Genomic DNA, 15126 nt, shown 5'->3' on the forward strand with positions numbered 1-15126 from the left:
CTCGGGGCCCAGTGAGTCCATTCTCTCCGGGAGGCCCCTGCTCTCCTTTGGGACCTTTAATTAGGATAACGTTGGTATGTCCTGGAGGGCCCACATCTCCTTTGGAGCCTGCAGAGGTGAAAGAAAACACAGCTGAGAATGAACCTCAGGTGGAACGCTGAAGTCCCATCAGCTTTAACACACCAGAAAGTTCTCTACATTTTAACCATCCCCAGAGCTGGAGGTGACACCTAAGCTCAGGTTATTGGATTTCAAACCCAAGATCTCCCAGTGTCAGGCTGGACACTCTACCAGTAGCCCACTGATCTGGTACAGCCAACACCATTAATGAAAACAACTAACAGATCTAATTTTTTTGACTGGAGGTAATGTCCTGACCTCCTGCTAGTGTGTCTTCTGTCTCTAGTGGATAATGTGTGGTAGAGGTGTTTTTACCAATGGAAAATAACTGTCTAGTCTGGGATTTGAACCCCTAACCCAACAGGGGGACAGACCTAGTGAGCTACAGCCTCCAGCGGATCATGGATTTCTGTGGTAGAGTGTTTCTGCAGCAACAATCTGCATCTGCTTCAGGACCCACAGCACGAGCGGAGTTCTTTACCCTTCTCTCCCTTCACTCCTTCATATCCTGGAGGTCCATCTCGTCCACAGAGGCCCGTCTCTCCGGGCTTGCCTAGGGCTCCAGGACCTCCAGTCCTTCCTAAATTTCCAGGCAGTCCTCTCTCTCCCTGGGGCCCGGTCAGTCCTGGAAACAGAATTTCAGAGTGTTTGCTGGACGGCGAGCTCTAAAGTCCCTCCTCACCGCTGCTCGTTTTTGAGCCTTACCCTTTTCTCCAACAAGCCCAGGCCAGCCTTGGTCTCCAGGCGGACCAGTGGGCCCCGTAGGTCCTGGACCGCCAGGAGAACCTGAAATGCCTTGTCTACCAACATCACCTTTTGAGCCTGGACATTCCGGACCGTTAGGCCCCGCCTCTCCTTTAAGGCCCGTAGGACCTGGAAAAAAAACCCATCTCCATTATCGCACATCACTGCATCGTGATGATATTGGCCTATTGTGTTTGTCTGTGAAGACTCCAGCCTTCAGGAGAACATAACATGAAGGTGAAGATGTTTTACCCCGTGGTCCTCTGGGTCCACTGATGCCCCTCTGGCCACGTTCGCCAGCTTTTCCTGCATCGCATGATACAGGCTGGAACCCTGGGGGCCCCATCAAACCATGGGCTCCATCCTGTCCTCTGTGGCCCTTCACTCCAGGGTCTCCAGGCAGACCTGCTAAACCTGCAGCAACAGAAGAAAATTGCTTTGTTCTACAAAAGCTGTGATGTTCCACTTTTTCATACCAGGGTCTAAGTTCTGCTGCTTTAGCTGAGCTCCAGACTTTGGACCATACAGGAACTCCATTCTGCTGCTGTTTCTTTGTTCTGTTGATGACCCAGTTCTAACCCAAGCCTACAATAATCTATCCTTACTCATGTACCTGGTTCTCCATCTTTGCCTAGGGGTCCTGGCATGCCTTTTGGTCCTGGAAACCCCAAAGGTCCAGGGGGGCCAGGAGGTCCCATATCCCCAACTTCAGAGTCCCCAGTTGATCCCTGAAGTCCAGTCAGGCCCGGAAGTCCTGGAGAGCCTGGACAAGCAGAGGCGAACAAGTTCAGGATTGAAGCTCCAGACCAGTTTGAATGTGGATGTGGCTTCAACCAAGGATCCATTTGCAGCCCTTCTGTGGAGCGGCGCCACAGCAATCAGTTCTTAACCCCTCTGTCAAAAAGGGTCAGCATCATTAAAAAACAGTGTTTTCTTTGCAAATGACCCAACATTTATCCAGACTGGAGGTTCTGGGTGTTGAGTCTCTTCCTGTTACTTTGTCCTGGACCTGCATTTTGCATTTGCTGATGACTCTTGATGAGGATTCTTTGATTTTGTTTTTTTGTCCTGTCCAGCAAATGAACACAGACCACAGCTGAGAGCCTCTTGGGATGTTTAGCTTTTACAATCTGTGTTGTGTGTTACTCACACAACCCCACCCCTCCGGCTCGGACTGGACAGGGGGTGGGGGGTGGGTGATAATACAAGGTAATAGGATGGGTGTCATTTGTGACTTCCATTACATGCGTTAATGTTTACATCCCACAACTGTTTATAAGTTTTGATCATATCTATAGAAGACTTCCTGCCGCACATCACTCCGACCGGCCCCTCCTCGTTCACACAGACATGAACACATGGGATTACTCCTCCAACAAATCAAACATCCTCTATGCTGTGTTTAACCAGAAGGGGATATCATGGAGATTATTCTTGATATGTACTCGATTACATTAAATGCTTCAGTGAGTTAGTGAGAGTTGGTAGCCCAGCCCCCCCCCAAAAGACAGATTCCCAGGAACAACCACCCACAAGCATACTAGACCCCGTCAGGTCACGCCCCCTCCAAGGGGCCCTGCGTGTGTTAAAATGCATCACGGTGACCGGTCTGTAATGTATGTGCTAGAAAGAGCAAAAGAGCTTTGTGACCTCATTGGGTCTCCCGTCCATCCAGAAGAGTCTGACTTGGTTCTTCAGAAAGTTTCCTCAGAGCTTTCACGTACCTGAAGTCCTTCACCTGTGTCCTTACCTCTGTCTCCAATGAAACTAAGGCCTTCCGGTCCTTCTTCTCCAGTATCTCCAACCATACCCCGAGGTCCTGCAGAAGGGAGGGACATTTGTTCAGACCTCACAACATGTAAGGGACAGGTGTGCTGTGCAGGTCACAGGTGTACTCATGCACCTGTTTTCCCAAGTGGTCCTGGCAGTGCAGTCTGTCCTTTATCTCCTTTTAGACCATCCAGCCCTGTTCCTCCAGGATAACCTGGAGGACCTGGGTCTCCCATGTAACCTGGAGGGACAGGTAAGTCTTAGGGAAGTCAGACAGGTGTGAGGTGGATGCTCCATGAGGGGGTGTACCTGGGAGTCCAGAGTCTCCTTTCTGTCCGGGAGCACCAAAACTCTGAGGACCACAGGGCAAAGTGTCACCTGTCAAACCAGAAGACACCAGATTGACCGTGCTGTCGTTGCAGAAGGTGAAAGTCTGGAACGAAGCTTGTTAATGTTCATGAGGAGCTGCAGGGAGACCTTCTGAAATTCTAGAAATGGATTTTACTTTAACTGTTTTTCAAAGTATCATTTTTAATTATTTTTCTGCAAATGTTAGTATGTCACAGATTTTGTGGATAAAATAACACTCTGACATGTGGGGGTCCATGCTTGTCTGGAGACTGGCCTGCCAATGGTGACCCTACCAAGAGCGAGCTCCAGACGGTATCACTCTGGTTCATTTGAACATGTAAGCCTCCTTGTCCCACAACAAGGCCAGACCTACAAGCACAAGCACCTGACCCCCCAACAAAAGACATCCTCCAGTTTGACCCAAGGACTGCAGGCTGGAGACGACCACAAGGCAAGCATTGCTCCCGAAGGCAAGATGTTTCTGGAACAGGTCTCAGAGCTGCCGGCTTATGACTGACATCTACAGAAAAGGTTGGCCTTCCGGGTCAGCTCTATTTATAGGGACTGGACCCTGTCCCCCCACAGATGATAATGATGTTGATATGCTGAGATTCTCATGTAATACAGAAATTAAGAGTTACACTAGTCGAAAAAAAATGCCGGAGCTAAGCCTTTGACAGCAAAGGGGTACAGTCACGACTGTAGAAGCGTAGCTTCAAAGACTTCTTCCAGCTCGTTTATGGCTTGATGATAATCTTCCGAGTGTTAATACGCTTCATTTACATTTAAAGACCCTGCTGTGGGACGGACTGAGGTGCACTCTTTTATCTTTGATCTAGATCAGGGATGAGTTCCTCCAGAGGTGCTGAGTCTGCGTGGTTTCCAGAAATACAAGCCCTCCTCATGACTGGTTTCCTGGTTCAAGTGTGTCCAGGCAGTTACAACTTGCCAGAGCTGGGTATGCTGGAAAACATGCAGGAATGCCGGCCTCAAGGCCAGGACCAATCCCTGGTCTAGATAGTGTCTCAGTTGTTGGTCTCTATTAAAGTCCAGCTGATCATCAGTCTTTTCGGGTCCTGGAAACTCTTTAGAAGAATCTCACCTTGAATGCCTTTTGGTCCTGGAGGTCCAGGAAATCCTATAAGTCCTGGAGCCCCAGGGGCACCTCGCCATCCTATCGCTCCCATAAACCCCTGTCCAGGGGGCCCTGCAGGTCCCAGGAGGCCCTTCCGTCCCGATGGTCCTGGTGGACCTCTGTCTCCAGTAACACCAGCAAACTCGTCCCCCTGCAAATAAACAGATTCTCAGAAGAGGAGATGACGATGAGGATCAAAGGGTCTGGTGCCCCCTACTGCCTGCAGTGCCTACTACAGCCACCCTGAAGATCTGTCTGTAACAGCAGAAAGGAGTTTGTTAATCCCTCCGTTTTCACTCACAGAAGGATTAGGATTAGAAGGAGTGAAGGGAGGCACTACCTAAGGATTTTCAAAGGCAGCCATTGCCCTTCCCTTACATCTACCCATCATCTCAAAAGAAGTTGCAGCACTCCTTCAGACAGGGGGCCCTTTGTGGGGCCATGTGGTAGAAAAAGGATACACCCCTGGTGTCCATGTTGGTGCGTACCTCAGGGCCCGTGATTCCGGAGGCCCCTGGATTTCCACTGAGTCCAGCTTGTCCAGAGTATCCTGTTCTGCCTAGCAGACCTGGAGGGCCCTGATCTCCCTTCTCGCCTGCAGACACAAAGCATCAAATATACAGACCGGCGTCCAACCCAGAACAAGGCAACGTTTGGAAAACCTTCAAACAGTTTTTGTGAGAAAACATGACCTCACCTTTAAAATCAACCACTCTGAAACTCCCTTTCTGACCTTTTAGCCCTTTAGGGCCTTGATCTCCAACCAGACCCTGGACAGAACAGACGTACCAACATGGAAGAAACAACATGTTCATCTCTGCAGGAAACATCTGACCTGTTCTTTTTGGAAAAGAAAAAAAGAGTTTGGAAAACCACCTCTTCCCCTCTAAGTCCTGCATCTCCCAGAGAACCAGCCTCTCCTCTCTGGCCTTGGGATCCCTGGACTCCTGGGAACCCTGGACTCCCAGAGAGACCTGAAGGCCCTGGAGGTCCGGGTGTGTTGATTGGAGGGCCACAAGAGCAGGGACCGGTCTCACCTGAATCACAGGGAAGGTGAAGTATCATCCAGGATTTGTATTTGGTTTTTCCAGAACATTTTCAAACTGGACGGTCCAGTCCGGCATCTTCAGAAACACAGTTTAGTCTCCAGCCTTCTTCCAGCTGATCTTTTTAAATGTCCTGCTTTGTGTGGAGAGTTAAACTCCTCAGTTCTAACATTTTTTAGGTTCTTCCTGTTCTGCTGTCAATAAAATATCAGCTTTTTTTTTTCAATTTAAGAGTTTGTTTTAAAAATCTTCTCTGTAATTATAGTTTGTGTCACATTGTTTCAAAAGTTCTTCAATTTACAGAACTGTGTTAGTAAAAACTGGATGCTCCCAAACTAACCTCTAAATCCAGAAAAGCCAGTGGCCCCTGGGGGCCCCTGAACACCTGGCTCCCCCCGCAGTCCTGGTATCCCAGGAAGACAGTAACTTCCTGTGTGAACAATAGAGACCAGAGCCAAAAAGATCCCGATGGATCTGTGATATCTTAGTCGATGACGTCATCATTCAGTCCAAAGGTTGAAAAGAGATACCTGGAGTTCCTGGCTCTCCCTTTAGCCCTGTGTATCCAGGAAATCCTGGTTTCCCAGGTTCTCCTGGTGTTTTTCCGTCTGTAATCATTTGACCTGGATCTCCTTTCTCCCCTTTAGACCCCTGAGATCCTTTTATGCCAGGAAGACCTCTTGGTCCTGCAAAGAACAGTAGAGGGCATCGCGTCACCTTCAGGTTCATCAAAACCCGACTTGTTTCTGACTCACAGTCTGGATGTAACCACTCCTCTAATACCACCTTAAATGTGTCCAGCTGCTATCTTGTGCCACTTTCAATAATGCTCAGGTGTGATTTACTTAAAAAATGTGTCCAGAGCTTCAAAATGACTTTTGAATCTGAAAGTCTACGACAAAGAAAACCTCCAGAAACGGCACTGCTGTTTACAAACCTTAACTCAAAATCACGAGTAAAGATTTGTCCTTTAGAACATTTTAATATCTGAATGGAACTTTATTTCTTGTTAAATAACAGGAGAATGTTACAGCCCAGGCTGTTCAGTCCGCCATTCCTTCGGTTGTTGGAATGGTGACACATGCTAATATCCTGCATTCAAATGGGGGGAGGGGGGCACCCTTTAATTACAATCACTTATTGCGCTTTAATCCGTTTAGTCCAAAATATTTTTAAAGATGTTTTATTGACTTAAAACGGAGAAGCTGAGGTGTGTCAGACTGCAGAAGACAGAAGCAGAGGTTCTGCCTCATGAACGGCTTCAGTGATCACGTGTAGCAAACATGTTACTGAACATATCAAGTATTCGCACGCGTGCATCAGTGCCGCCTTACACTGACAGCAGTCACATGATACTATTGAAAGGAGCTCCTCCCAGCCAACACTGCTCACGAGCTGCAAGTACTGACCCGGCACCGACGCGCCTGGGGGTCCTGGTGGACCGTGAAACCCCATATGCCCCATGTGTCCTGGGGGACCTGGAAACCCAGGAGCCCCCGGGTCTCCGAAGTCCCCTAAAAGAAAACAAAGTCTTTTCGGTCTCTGAGACGTCACAAAAACAACATCAAAATGCTGATCGACGGCTTCCTACCGACGTGTGTGACGTCCCTGCTCTGGGGGGGCCCTTTGGGGCCCTGATCTCCCTTAATGCCCTGCACGGAACAGAAAAGCAGTTTAGTTTTCCTTTGACGGAAGTATCTTCAGAACCTGGGTCGGTGTCAAACTGTTCTTGAGTCCATCTAAAACAGGAACCAAGATCAAAGCTACAGACCGACCTTTGACCCGTCCTGTCCGAACAGGCCTGGCAGACCCTGTTCCCCTTTACGTCCCTGAAAACACAAAAACTTACTGGAACAAAGTTCTTCACATGAAACCCAAAGAGCAAACCAGAACCACAGTTGGTTCTGACCCACCTTGATACCTTTCCCCCCCCCTGGACCAGGCCGACCGATGACACCCTAAAGACGGGAACAAGACAGCAGCTGTGATCCGTCATATCTGATCCACGCTGATCAATCACATCCAGAACCCCTATCACTTACCCTGGGCCCCGGGAATCCCACAATGCCTTTCTCTCCTTTGACCCCAGGACGGGCATCCAAGCCCTGAAATTAGAAAAACCCGGATCTTCTTTACCCCTGCAGACAGATCTCCATAAGCAAAAACTCCCATCTCACCGGTGCTCCCTGCACTCCAGCTGCTCCTTTGACCCCAGGAGGTCCCTGAAAACACAGGGGAGGTTCAGAACTGGACAAGAACAAGAAGCTCCTTCACACAGCCGTCCAACAGACGCAGACCTCTCTCAGAGGTCGTGCAGCCTCTGGTTTGGACAGGGACAAGGGTCAAGGGTCTGATGACCTTTCAACAACATCAAATGCTTCTCACACCTCAGTCCCCACAAAATCAACCGATGTTCAACCAACATCAGTGAATGCAGCCCAACCCGATCAAAGATCCAAGTCATCTCTACACATCTGTGTGGACAAATTCCAACACACAACCCAAACCAATCACAGCCTCACCTGATCCCCTTTGATGTACCGGTCCTCTGGGGGGTCCACGTACTCGAAGGGCCCTGGGGGTCCCTCCTGGCCCTGATCTCCCTGTGGAGGAGTAAGAGGTAGGAGAAGGTGCAGACGAGGCAGGTTAGATGGTTCTGACAGTGTTTGACGGACACCTTTCCTTCTCTGCCATTACACTCTGGATTACTGTCCTCTAAAGTTCCATTGATTTTACAGGAAGTGCACCAAACTGATTAAAGTTCAGAGGATCAGGGTCAGCCGTGGTGTACCACAGGGCTCTGTGCGGGGCCCAGTCCTTTAGCTTCCATTAGCCAGCATTATTAAGCAGCGCAGCAGACATGTCCACTTATATGCTGATGATACTCAGCTCTGTTCATCTAATAATAATAATGCAGGAGAGACAGAACTTCCAACGCGTCTGATAGGTTTGAGGACCTGGAGGAAGTCTAAGTCTGTGGTTACCTAACTGATGAGAGGCGATAGAGGAGATCATGTTTCTGTAGTTTTAGCTTCTCTTTCTTGCTGTATCTTATGTCAATTTGAAATTCACTCATTGATAATAAATCTTTATATTTCAAAGTTCAATCTCCACTAATAAAACCTCACAGTTCCATATTTTCCAAACAGAATTCCTGTTTGTTCCTGCAATTTCCTAAACTAGATCATTTAGAAAACAAGTCTTGAGCATCTCAAACGTTTTAAATGGTTGTCCTAAAATCTGCCTTTCCAGTTTAAAGGGCAAACAGCTGATCCATATCTGAGTAGGCGGGGCAACAGCGAGGAGGGCAGTACCTCATCTCCTTTCGGCCCGGGCACAGCTTGACCGTTTTCTCCCTGCAACACAAACGCAAGTTTTTTCCTGTGAAGATCACAACATTTACGATCAACAACTGTTCAGTGAATGTTTCTGTAGCTGCACCACAGAAGGGTACAAACCAAGACCACAAACCACAAAGCAGGTCATTCAGAGTCATAAAAACTGAAGTTGTGTTTTAAAGTATAGTTCTGATGACTTACAGGAGGACCTCTGGGACCAGGCTCACCAGGCTCACCCTGCACACACAGAAGCGCTCGCAATTAACCAAACTTGCACCACTTTCCATGGGCTGCCATGGCAACCGCATCCAAAAGCTGTGACAGAATGCCCAGATAATTTAGTAACAGTTGCCATGGTAACGTGGTGTGTCATGACCTGGGTTGGTTTGAGAAATCTCAAGTCTGACGAAATGTTCAGTTTGTGAAACATTTGATGTGAATAAAGATCCGTTTTGTCTTTTTCATCTCGTTTTTCTCTTTCCTGTGCTGTACTGAGCAGCTCCTACGTTTGAATGTGGAGGCGGAGTCTGGGAGACACACTCCCCCCTATAGAGAGAGCTTCCCTGAGGAATCTGGGTAGATGGTTCCAGAACGGTTCTGGAGATCATTTCAGGGTTTCCCTGCTCCATCATGATGTTTGGAGGACCTGCAGACTTAGAACATCAGTATATAATTCAACTTAATAAGAATTATTTATCTGCTTATGACATGGAAGCCGCTTCCTGTTGGATTTAACTCCTGGATGAGCTCAGACTCTCCCGGACTGCCAGGACCGCTGAGTTCAGCTTGAAGGAAGTAAACATGCTGATCGACCTGAGATGATGATCACATCACATGGTGCGTGAGGCGAGGCGACACAGCAGTCAAACGAAGTTCATTTGAAGTGTTTTCTGATGTTCTGCAGATGTTCCCGTTAAGGTTTCTGTGGATTGTCATTACCCGTGAACAACAGGTCCAGTTATTCACAGTTAGAACCGTAAAAACCCCAAAATAGGACCAATTATGTCACATGTGTCAAACTCAAGGCCCGCGGGCCAAATGTGGCCCTCCATGTCATTATGTGGCCCGCGAGAGCAGAAAAGTTTTTAATTTCTTAGAATAAATAAAAATTGGTGTGTATTTATTCTTATCTAAGTGGAATCTGACTTGAAATATCAAATTGGACATCTATACATTAGGACTTAAACACTGTCCATATAACCTAACCTGACAGAATCAAATTTAAAATGATTTATGCTAAAGTAACAAGCAAACATATGTTTCTATGCAGCTGGAATTGTCACTTTAAAAAGTAATAATAAATAGATAAATGAGTAATTTTGTATTAAGGAGTAGTTACGTTTATCTTTCATTACATTTAGTTACATGTGTATGTTATTTTTCTGGCCCTTTGAGGACAACCATGCTGATGTGGCCCTCAGTGAAAATGAGTTTGACCCCCCTGAATGATGTCAAAGGTGTCTGAGTTTGTTGGAGCTTACGATGTTCCCGTTCTGCCCTGCAGGACCAGAAAGACCTGGAGGACCCAGAAGACCTGGCTTGCCCTGCAGACAGACAGAAGGTTGAAGAAGAACCAGGAAAAAAGAATTTCTGCCAGCAAAGCCATCACTTCATCGCCATTCCTCTGTTGGTTTGTGCCTCCTCCTTACCTGGACTCCAGGCAGTCCAGGAGGCCCAGGATCTCCCTGGCAGACATAAACACTCAGGTTAGTTCTTCAGAAAACATCCCGCCCTGAACCTCTCAGAGCTCATGAACTTACTGGTGTTCCTGGGTGCTGGAAGAAGAAAACTGCTGAACCCCCTGGATACCCCTTTGGTCCTGGTAAACCCTACAGAGTAAAGTCAAGTTACCATGGAAATAGCACGAAACAAGACAAACTATGGTCCTTGAGTTTCCCTCATAAATGTTGAGATGCAGGTAAACATAGATCCAGTGCTCTAAAGCTGAATTAAAGTGGAAACATTGTGGATTAATGACAAAGAATCCCTGACTGATGAATCACATCCATTAAAACATGTTTACCCATGCTCCATCTGCCCCTTGTGGTCCTTGAAGCCCAGGTAGTCCTTGGTCTCCTCTAGTTCCATTACATCCATCTTGACCACGAAGACCTGGACCTCCAGCAGGTCCTGGATGACCCTGAACAGAACAAGAGTTACACAACATAGATTTTCAGAGGAACCAATCAAAGTGGTCTACTAGCTGAAAGAGGCGGAGCTTCCTACCTCTATTCCATCTAAACCCGGAAAACCTCTTAGGCCCCTGATTCCCTGAAACCAGAAGCAGATCATTTGGTGTCAGGCCATGGTTACCCACACAAAGTTACCAAACCAGCAAGCAGAACCCGGAACTATTTGACAACAGAACATTCTGTCTTTCCTTCTGCCCAGCTTTGCACTGGACTTTGGAGAACTTACAATGTGGCCTTTGGGTCCAAGGGGTCCTGCTTCCCCTTCATCTCCTTTCTGTCCCTTTGGTCCTGGAGGTCCCTGAGGGCCAAAGGTACCTGGCAGCCCTTGAGGGCCTTGCTGACCCAAAGGACCTGGAACTCCCTGTAGATCATGATGATTGTTAGGACAATAGAACCTAAAAGACCCAGACACTGAGACAAATGGAACCTGGAATAACCAATTCAAACGGGTCCTGCAGGATCAATAAGTCCACATAAAACCTGTAAGAGTTTGAGGAAACCTGACCAGACCTGACAGAACCAAAAGACACAAGTCAGGCATGAGAGAAACAGGGGCCTTTCAGAACTTTTCCAAACCGCGGTGCAGACGTAGAGCGGTCGACCTCTGATTGAAAGATCGCACGTCCAGTTCCTGTTGTCTGCACCCATGTGCTGAAATGTCCTTGAGCAAGACACTGAACCCCACATTGTTCCTGGTAATAGGTTGGTGCCAACGTTTGGCAGCAGAGCCAGCATCAGTGGGGGAATGGGACTGTAACATGACTGATGCCATGACTCAACTGCAGAACGTCACTTGGATGAAGGAGAACCTTCTGTGATCATAAAACATTGGACAGACAACCTAAACATGTATCCTGAAGAAGATGGAAAACGGTTGTCCTGAGACGACCCCACTGAAGGGGGGGGCAAACCAACCGGTTTGTCATCTACCATTTACCAAATCTACCACTTTGCTTTGGACGGTACCAGAACCACCTGTAGAACCCATACTGGGTTTGTCAGGAAGAACATGTGGATTCTAGCAGATCAAACCTGATTCATGTAGAGTCTAGTAAGAAACATAGAACATGATGTCGTAGATTGTTAGAGAACATGAAGGAATGTGATCTGAAGAGACTAACATGACAGGTTCTCCTTCAGTCGACTTGTTCTGTTGCCTGAAACTCCAATGTTCTGGAGAGGGAGAGACCGGATCTGATGACCACTAGAGGGCAGCACATCACAACACAAACAAGTCAGATGCTCAGAAAAATACAAGTGAAAGCAAATCCTCCGATTCCTGTCTTCCCTCTGATACAAACTAAAAAACCTGGCATGCCAGAGCTTCAGACCCGGCCCAGCTGAAGAAAGGGTTATGAAGTTCATGAGACCTTCCTCCTTCAACTGCTCACCACAGAAGCAGCTCTGCTGAATCAAAAGGAAATTCCATTTTACATCAACTGAGCCTCCAAGAAGTCAGACAATCAGCAAAATCTCTGAGGAAATGAGGTGTTTCAGAAAAAAACATGCTTATTTCATTCATCTGCAGCACCGGAGCAGGTGATGCTGCTGAAGAATGCTGGATCCAGATCTACAGATTCTGCTGATCTTCCAGGTCCTACTTAACCATTTCAGGCTTTGATCTTTCCTCTTTAAACGTTCTAAAAACACGCAGTGGATGTTTAGAACCGACCCTCAACGATGGAAGTCGTTACTTTATTCTTTTTCACATTGCAACTTCTGACAACGATGGTGGAACTGTTTCCTCTGTTGGAACCTTACACCCTGCTGCAGAAAAAGCTTCGGACTGGAAGGTCTAGGTCATGTGACGGTGGTTTGGCTCTGGTACATTTGGAACCAGCATGTCAGCTTCATGGCTGTCATCATCAAATCCTCACCTTCGTCACCTCCTCATCAAATCATTTTCCAGATCAAGTTTGATCCAATCAGACACAGATGTTGGAGGCCCTCTGGTGGTTCCCCGATGAACTGCACCACACGTTTCTGTTTCTGAACCGCCTGAAATCCAGTATGTGTGTGTGTGTATGGGTGTGTTTGTGTGTGTGTGTGTGTTTGTACAGCTGTGAGCAGCAGACAGGCAGAGGGGATTGTGGGTCGGCGTCTGTCTTACTGATTTCACAGCTGAGTGACTCCACAAAAGCAGAACGGACAAACAGAGATCACGGCTGTCACAGTTCATAACTCACACGGACTCACACGGATCACGCACAGACGGAGCTGTTGCCTCCGCCGCCGACACGTTTCTGTCACACAGACAGCGAGGAGCACATGTGACGCTTCGTCAGCTTCTGACTGATCATCTTCAGGACCAACTGACAGAAACGGTCTTTCAAACAACCAAAGTCCCATCTGACGCCGCTTTGACAGAACAGGACGTTCAGACCTCCACCTGTTTGGAGGTCTGAGGTCTTGAGGTTAGCTGTTGAGATGGACAGGTCTGCATGGTCTTTGGATGCTGTCTTCCACTCATCAAAATAAAAACCAAAAGACAGAAACCATCAGACCGTCTTCGTACTGATGTAGACCTTTACGTCATCATCAACCCTCCAACCTTCTCCCAATTTGAGGAAGTCTGAAGACACAGGAGCGTCTCTGATTCTGTAGCTGTGTGAGAACAGTTCTTCAGCTGCTGCCTCATCATCTCCACGACTGACTTCAACTTCAAACGCAGACTTTCTCAGAGGTTACAGACTTTGTGGTGTATCAGAGAAGACGACGACGGTCATCTCAGCAGCCTGTGTCTGTGGACGCCTCCCCTCCCAGCCACTCCGCTGGAGGAACTGAGAAGATGGTCTGTTCACACTGACCGTCTGAGCAGACCCCAGTCCAGACTGGTCTGTGCTTGGACCATGTTCGTGTCTCTGAATCCAGGCCTTGAGGGCTTCTGTCCTGCTTCTTCTGCAGGTATTCCAGTCCCATCTGCTGGGAATACCCGGATCAAGGAAGAACTGAAAGGACAGCGTTGTTCGGACAAAGTCTGTCCAGGTCTGCATTTAGACACCCTAGAGGAGTTCCAACAAATGCTCTGCCAGTCCAGCATCCTTCAGGTTCCTGTGTACTGGGAGGTGGGGCAAGAAAAAGGAGACTAAAACATGACCTAGCTATCAGATAACCAACCAACTGGTTTGGTCCTGATCATGATGTTTGTCTGCTGGAGATCTTTGACCATCAGTCCCATGCTGAGGAAAGAGAAACCCTCCAGCTCCTTACAGCTTTGGGAAATGATGTCCATGAAGTCAGACTCTGGTGGCTCTGACATCCACCAGAGTCTGACTTCCTGCTGGCAGCTGAACCAGCTGTCATGAACATCCAGGGAGAACCCGGAACTTAGGACCAACCGGAAACACTAGGACGGATCTTTTGCTGAGCTCTGCTGAAGATCAGAACTGAAGGACACAATCTTCATCAGATCAGACAGGTGAGTCCTTCAAAAACCCGAGTCGTCTGTCTGATCTGCTCATTCTTCACTGGTTCCACCCTTCAGAGCTGCTGCAGTCAAAGCAAACATTTGCACTGCAGACGGATCATCACCTGCTGGCCCCAACGTCAGAAGTCCTTTGAGATCATTGAGTTCACTCGTGGTTACCAGCAGAACCACACAAGGCGTTAATCTGACAACAGCTGAGAGGTCAGTCTGTTTGTGTGTTTGTGTGTGTGGGTGGGATAGCACATTTGCTGACTAAGCTCAAGAAAAACATCTAGTTGAAGACAAACACATTCTTCTCCATCCCTCCTCCATGCAGCAGCTCCTGTCATGAGATCAAACAGCAGCTGAGCTGTGATTGGTTGAGTGGTTGCTTGCTGTAAGCGAGTCTCACCATCTCCCCTTTGGGCGGGAAACACCGACAGGTGGAGCAGTCCCGTCCATTGCACGGCTCCATGTGTTTCCCCTGAAAGCACAGAAAGACAGGTGTGACATCCCTGCAAGCCCATCCCAAAATCCCACTTCAGTTCATGCTGTGAACACCACACATCCATGTGGCTGGTAGAATGGCGGCCCCTGGTGGAACAGGGACATGGTAAGAACTCTGATTGGCTGAAGGAGTGATTGAGACTCCTTTGACATCCTCACAGCCAATAGCATCATTGGTTGGGGAGTTTACCAAATAAAGGGGAAAGTGAATTTTTGTCTCTGTTGCCGTCCCAACAGTCCAAAAGAACTTTTGACAGGTTGATTAGCGATTCCTAATAGCACCATCGTGTAAGTGTGTGAGCAGCCCAGGAACAAGCTGGTGACCTAATCAGGGTAAATCCCACCTGCACTCAACAGTACCTGGGATAGGCTCCAGCAACACCGAGACCCTGAATGGGATTCAGCGAGTTCAAAAGATGAATGGATGATGGATGAGGAAAACCGAAACAATAAGGAATCTCCAGAAGGAGGCAAACATTTTCAATACTGAATGTCAGAAATACCCATCCATCCATCC

The 15126-nt window shown here is 47.9% G+C and overlaps 1 protein-coding gene across 2 annotated transcripts in view; it reads right to left on the reverse strand.

Annotated features, from left to right (window-relative positions):
• Nucleotides 1–15126, reverse strand: part of col4a4 (collagen, type IV, alpha 4) — a 33626-nt gene that overhangs the window by 8677 nt on the left and 9823 nt on the right. For both annotated transcript variants that reach the window (XM_011492693.4, XM_020699857.3), the window contains 30 exons: nucleotides 14515–14586; nucleotides 10923–11057; nucleotides 10731–10775; nucleotides 10528–10644; nucleotides 10265–10333; nucleotides 10154–10189; nucleotides 9986–10048; nucleotides 8706–8741; nucleotides 8481–8522; nucleotides 7689–7769; nucleotides 7344–7388; nucleotides 7209–7271; nucleotides 7080–7124; nucleotides 6942–6995; nucleotides 6758–6818; nucleotides 6576–6680; nucleotides 5697–5852; nucleotides 5507–5596; nucleotides 4997–5157; nucleotides 4818–4890; nucleotides 4609–4715; nucleotides 4088–4271; nucleotides 2944–3012; nucleotides 2768–2875; nucleotides 2615–2683; nucleotides 1478–1627; nucleotides 1117–1278; nucleotides 826–993; nucleotides 602–745; nucleotides 1–108 (listed from right to left, as the gene is read on the reverse strand). In XM_011492693.4, coding sequence (XP_011490995.1) covers nucleotides 1–108; nucleotides 602–745; nucleotides 826–993; nucleotides 1117–1278; nucleotides 1478–1627; nucleotides 2615–2683; nucleotides 2768–2875; nucleotides 2944–3012; nucleotides 4088–4271; nucleotides 4609–4715; nucleotides 4818–4890; nucleotides 4997–5157; nucleotides 5507–5596; nucleotides 5697–5852; nucleotides 6576–6680; nucleotides 6758–6818; nucleotides 6942–6995; nucleotides 7080–7124; nucleotides 7209–7271; nucleotides 7344–7388; nucleotides 7689–7769; nucleotides 8481–8522; nucleotides 8706–8741; nucleotides 9986–10048; nucleotides 10154–10189; nucleotides 10265–10333; nucleotides 10528–10644; nucleotides 10731–10775; nucleotides 10923–11057; nucleotides 14515–14586 — 2818 coding nt within the window. The remainder of the gene's footprint in view (nucleotides 109–601; nucleotides 746–825; nucleotides 994–1116; nucleotides 1279–1477; nucleotides 1628–2614; nucleotides 2684–2767; nucleotides 2876–2943; nucleotides 3013–4087; nucleotides 4272–4608; nucleotides 4716–4817; nucleotides 4891–4996; nucleotides 5158–5506; nucleotides 5597–5696; nucleotides 5853–6575; nucleotides 6681–6757; nucleotides 6819–6941; nucleotides 6996–7079; nucleotides 7125–7208; nucleotides 7272–7343; nucleotides 7389–7688; nucleotides 7770–8480; nucleotides 8523–8705; nucleotides 8742–9985; nucleotides 10049–10153; nucleotides 10190–10264; nucleotides 10334–10527; nucleotides 10645–10730; nucleotides 10776–10922; nucleotides 11058–14514; nucleotides 14587–15126) is intronic.

This window comes from Oryzias latipes, chromosome 13 (genome assembly GCF_053564925.1).
Source record: "Oryzias latipes strain Hd-rR chromosome 13, Olatipes_Hd-rR_3.1".
Classification (NCBI taxonomy): domain Eukaryota; kingdom Metazoa; phylum Chordata; class Actinopteri; order Beloniformes; family Adrianichthyidae; genus Oryzias; species Oryzias latipes.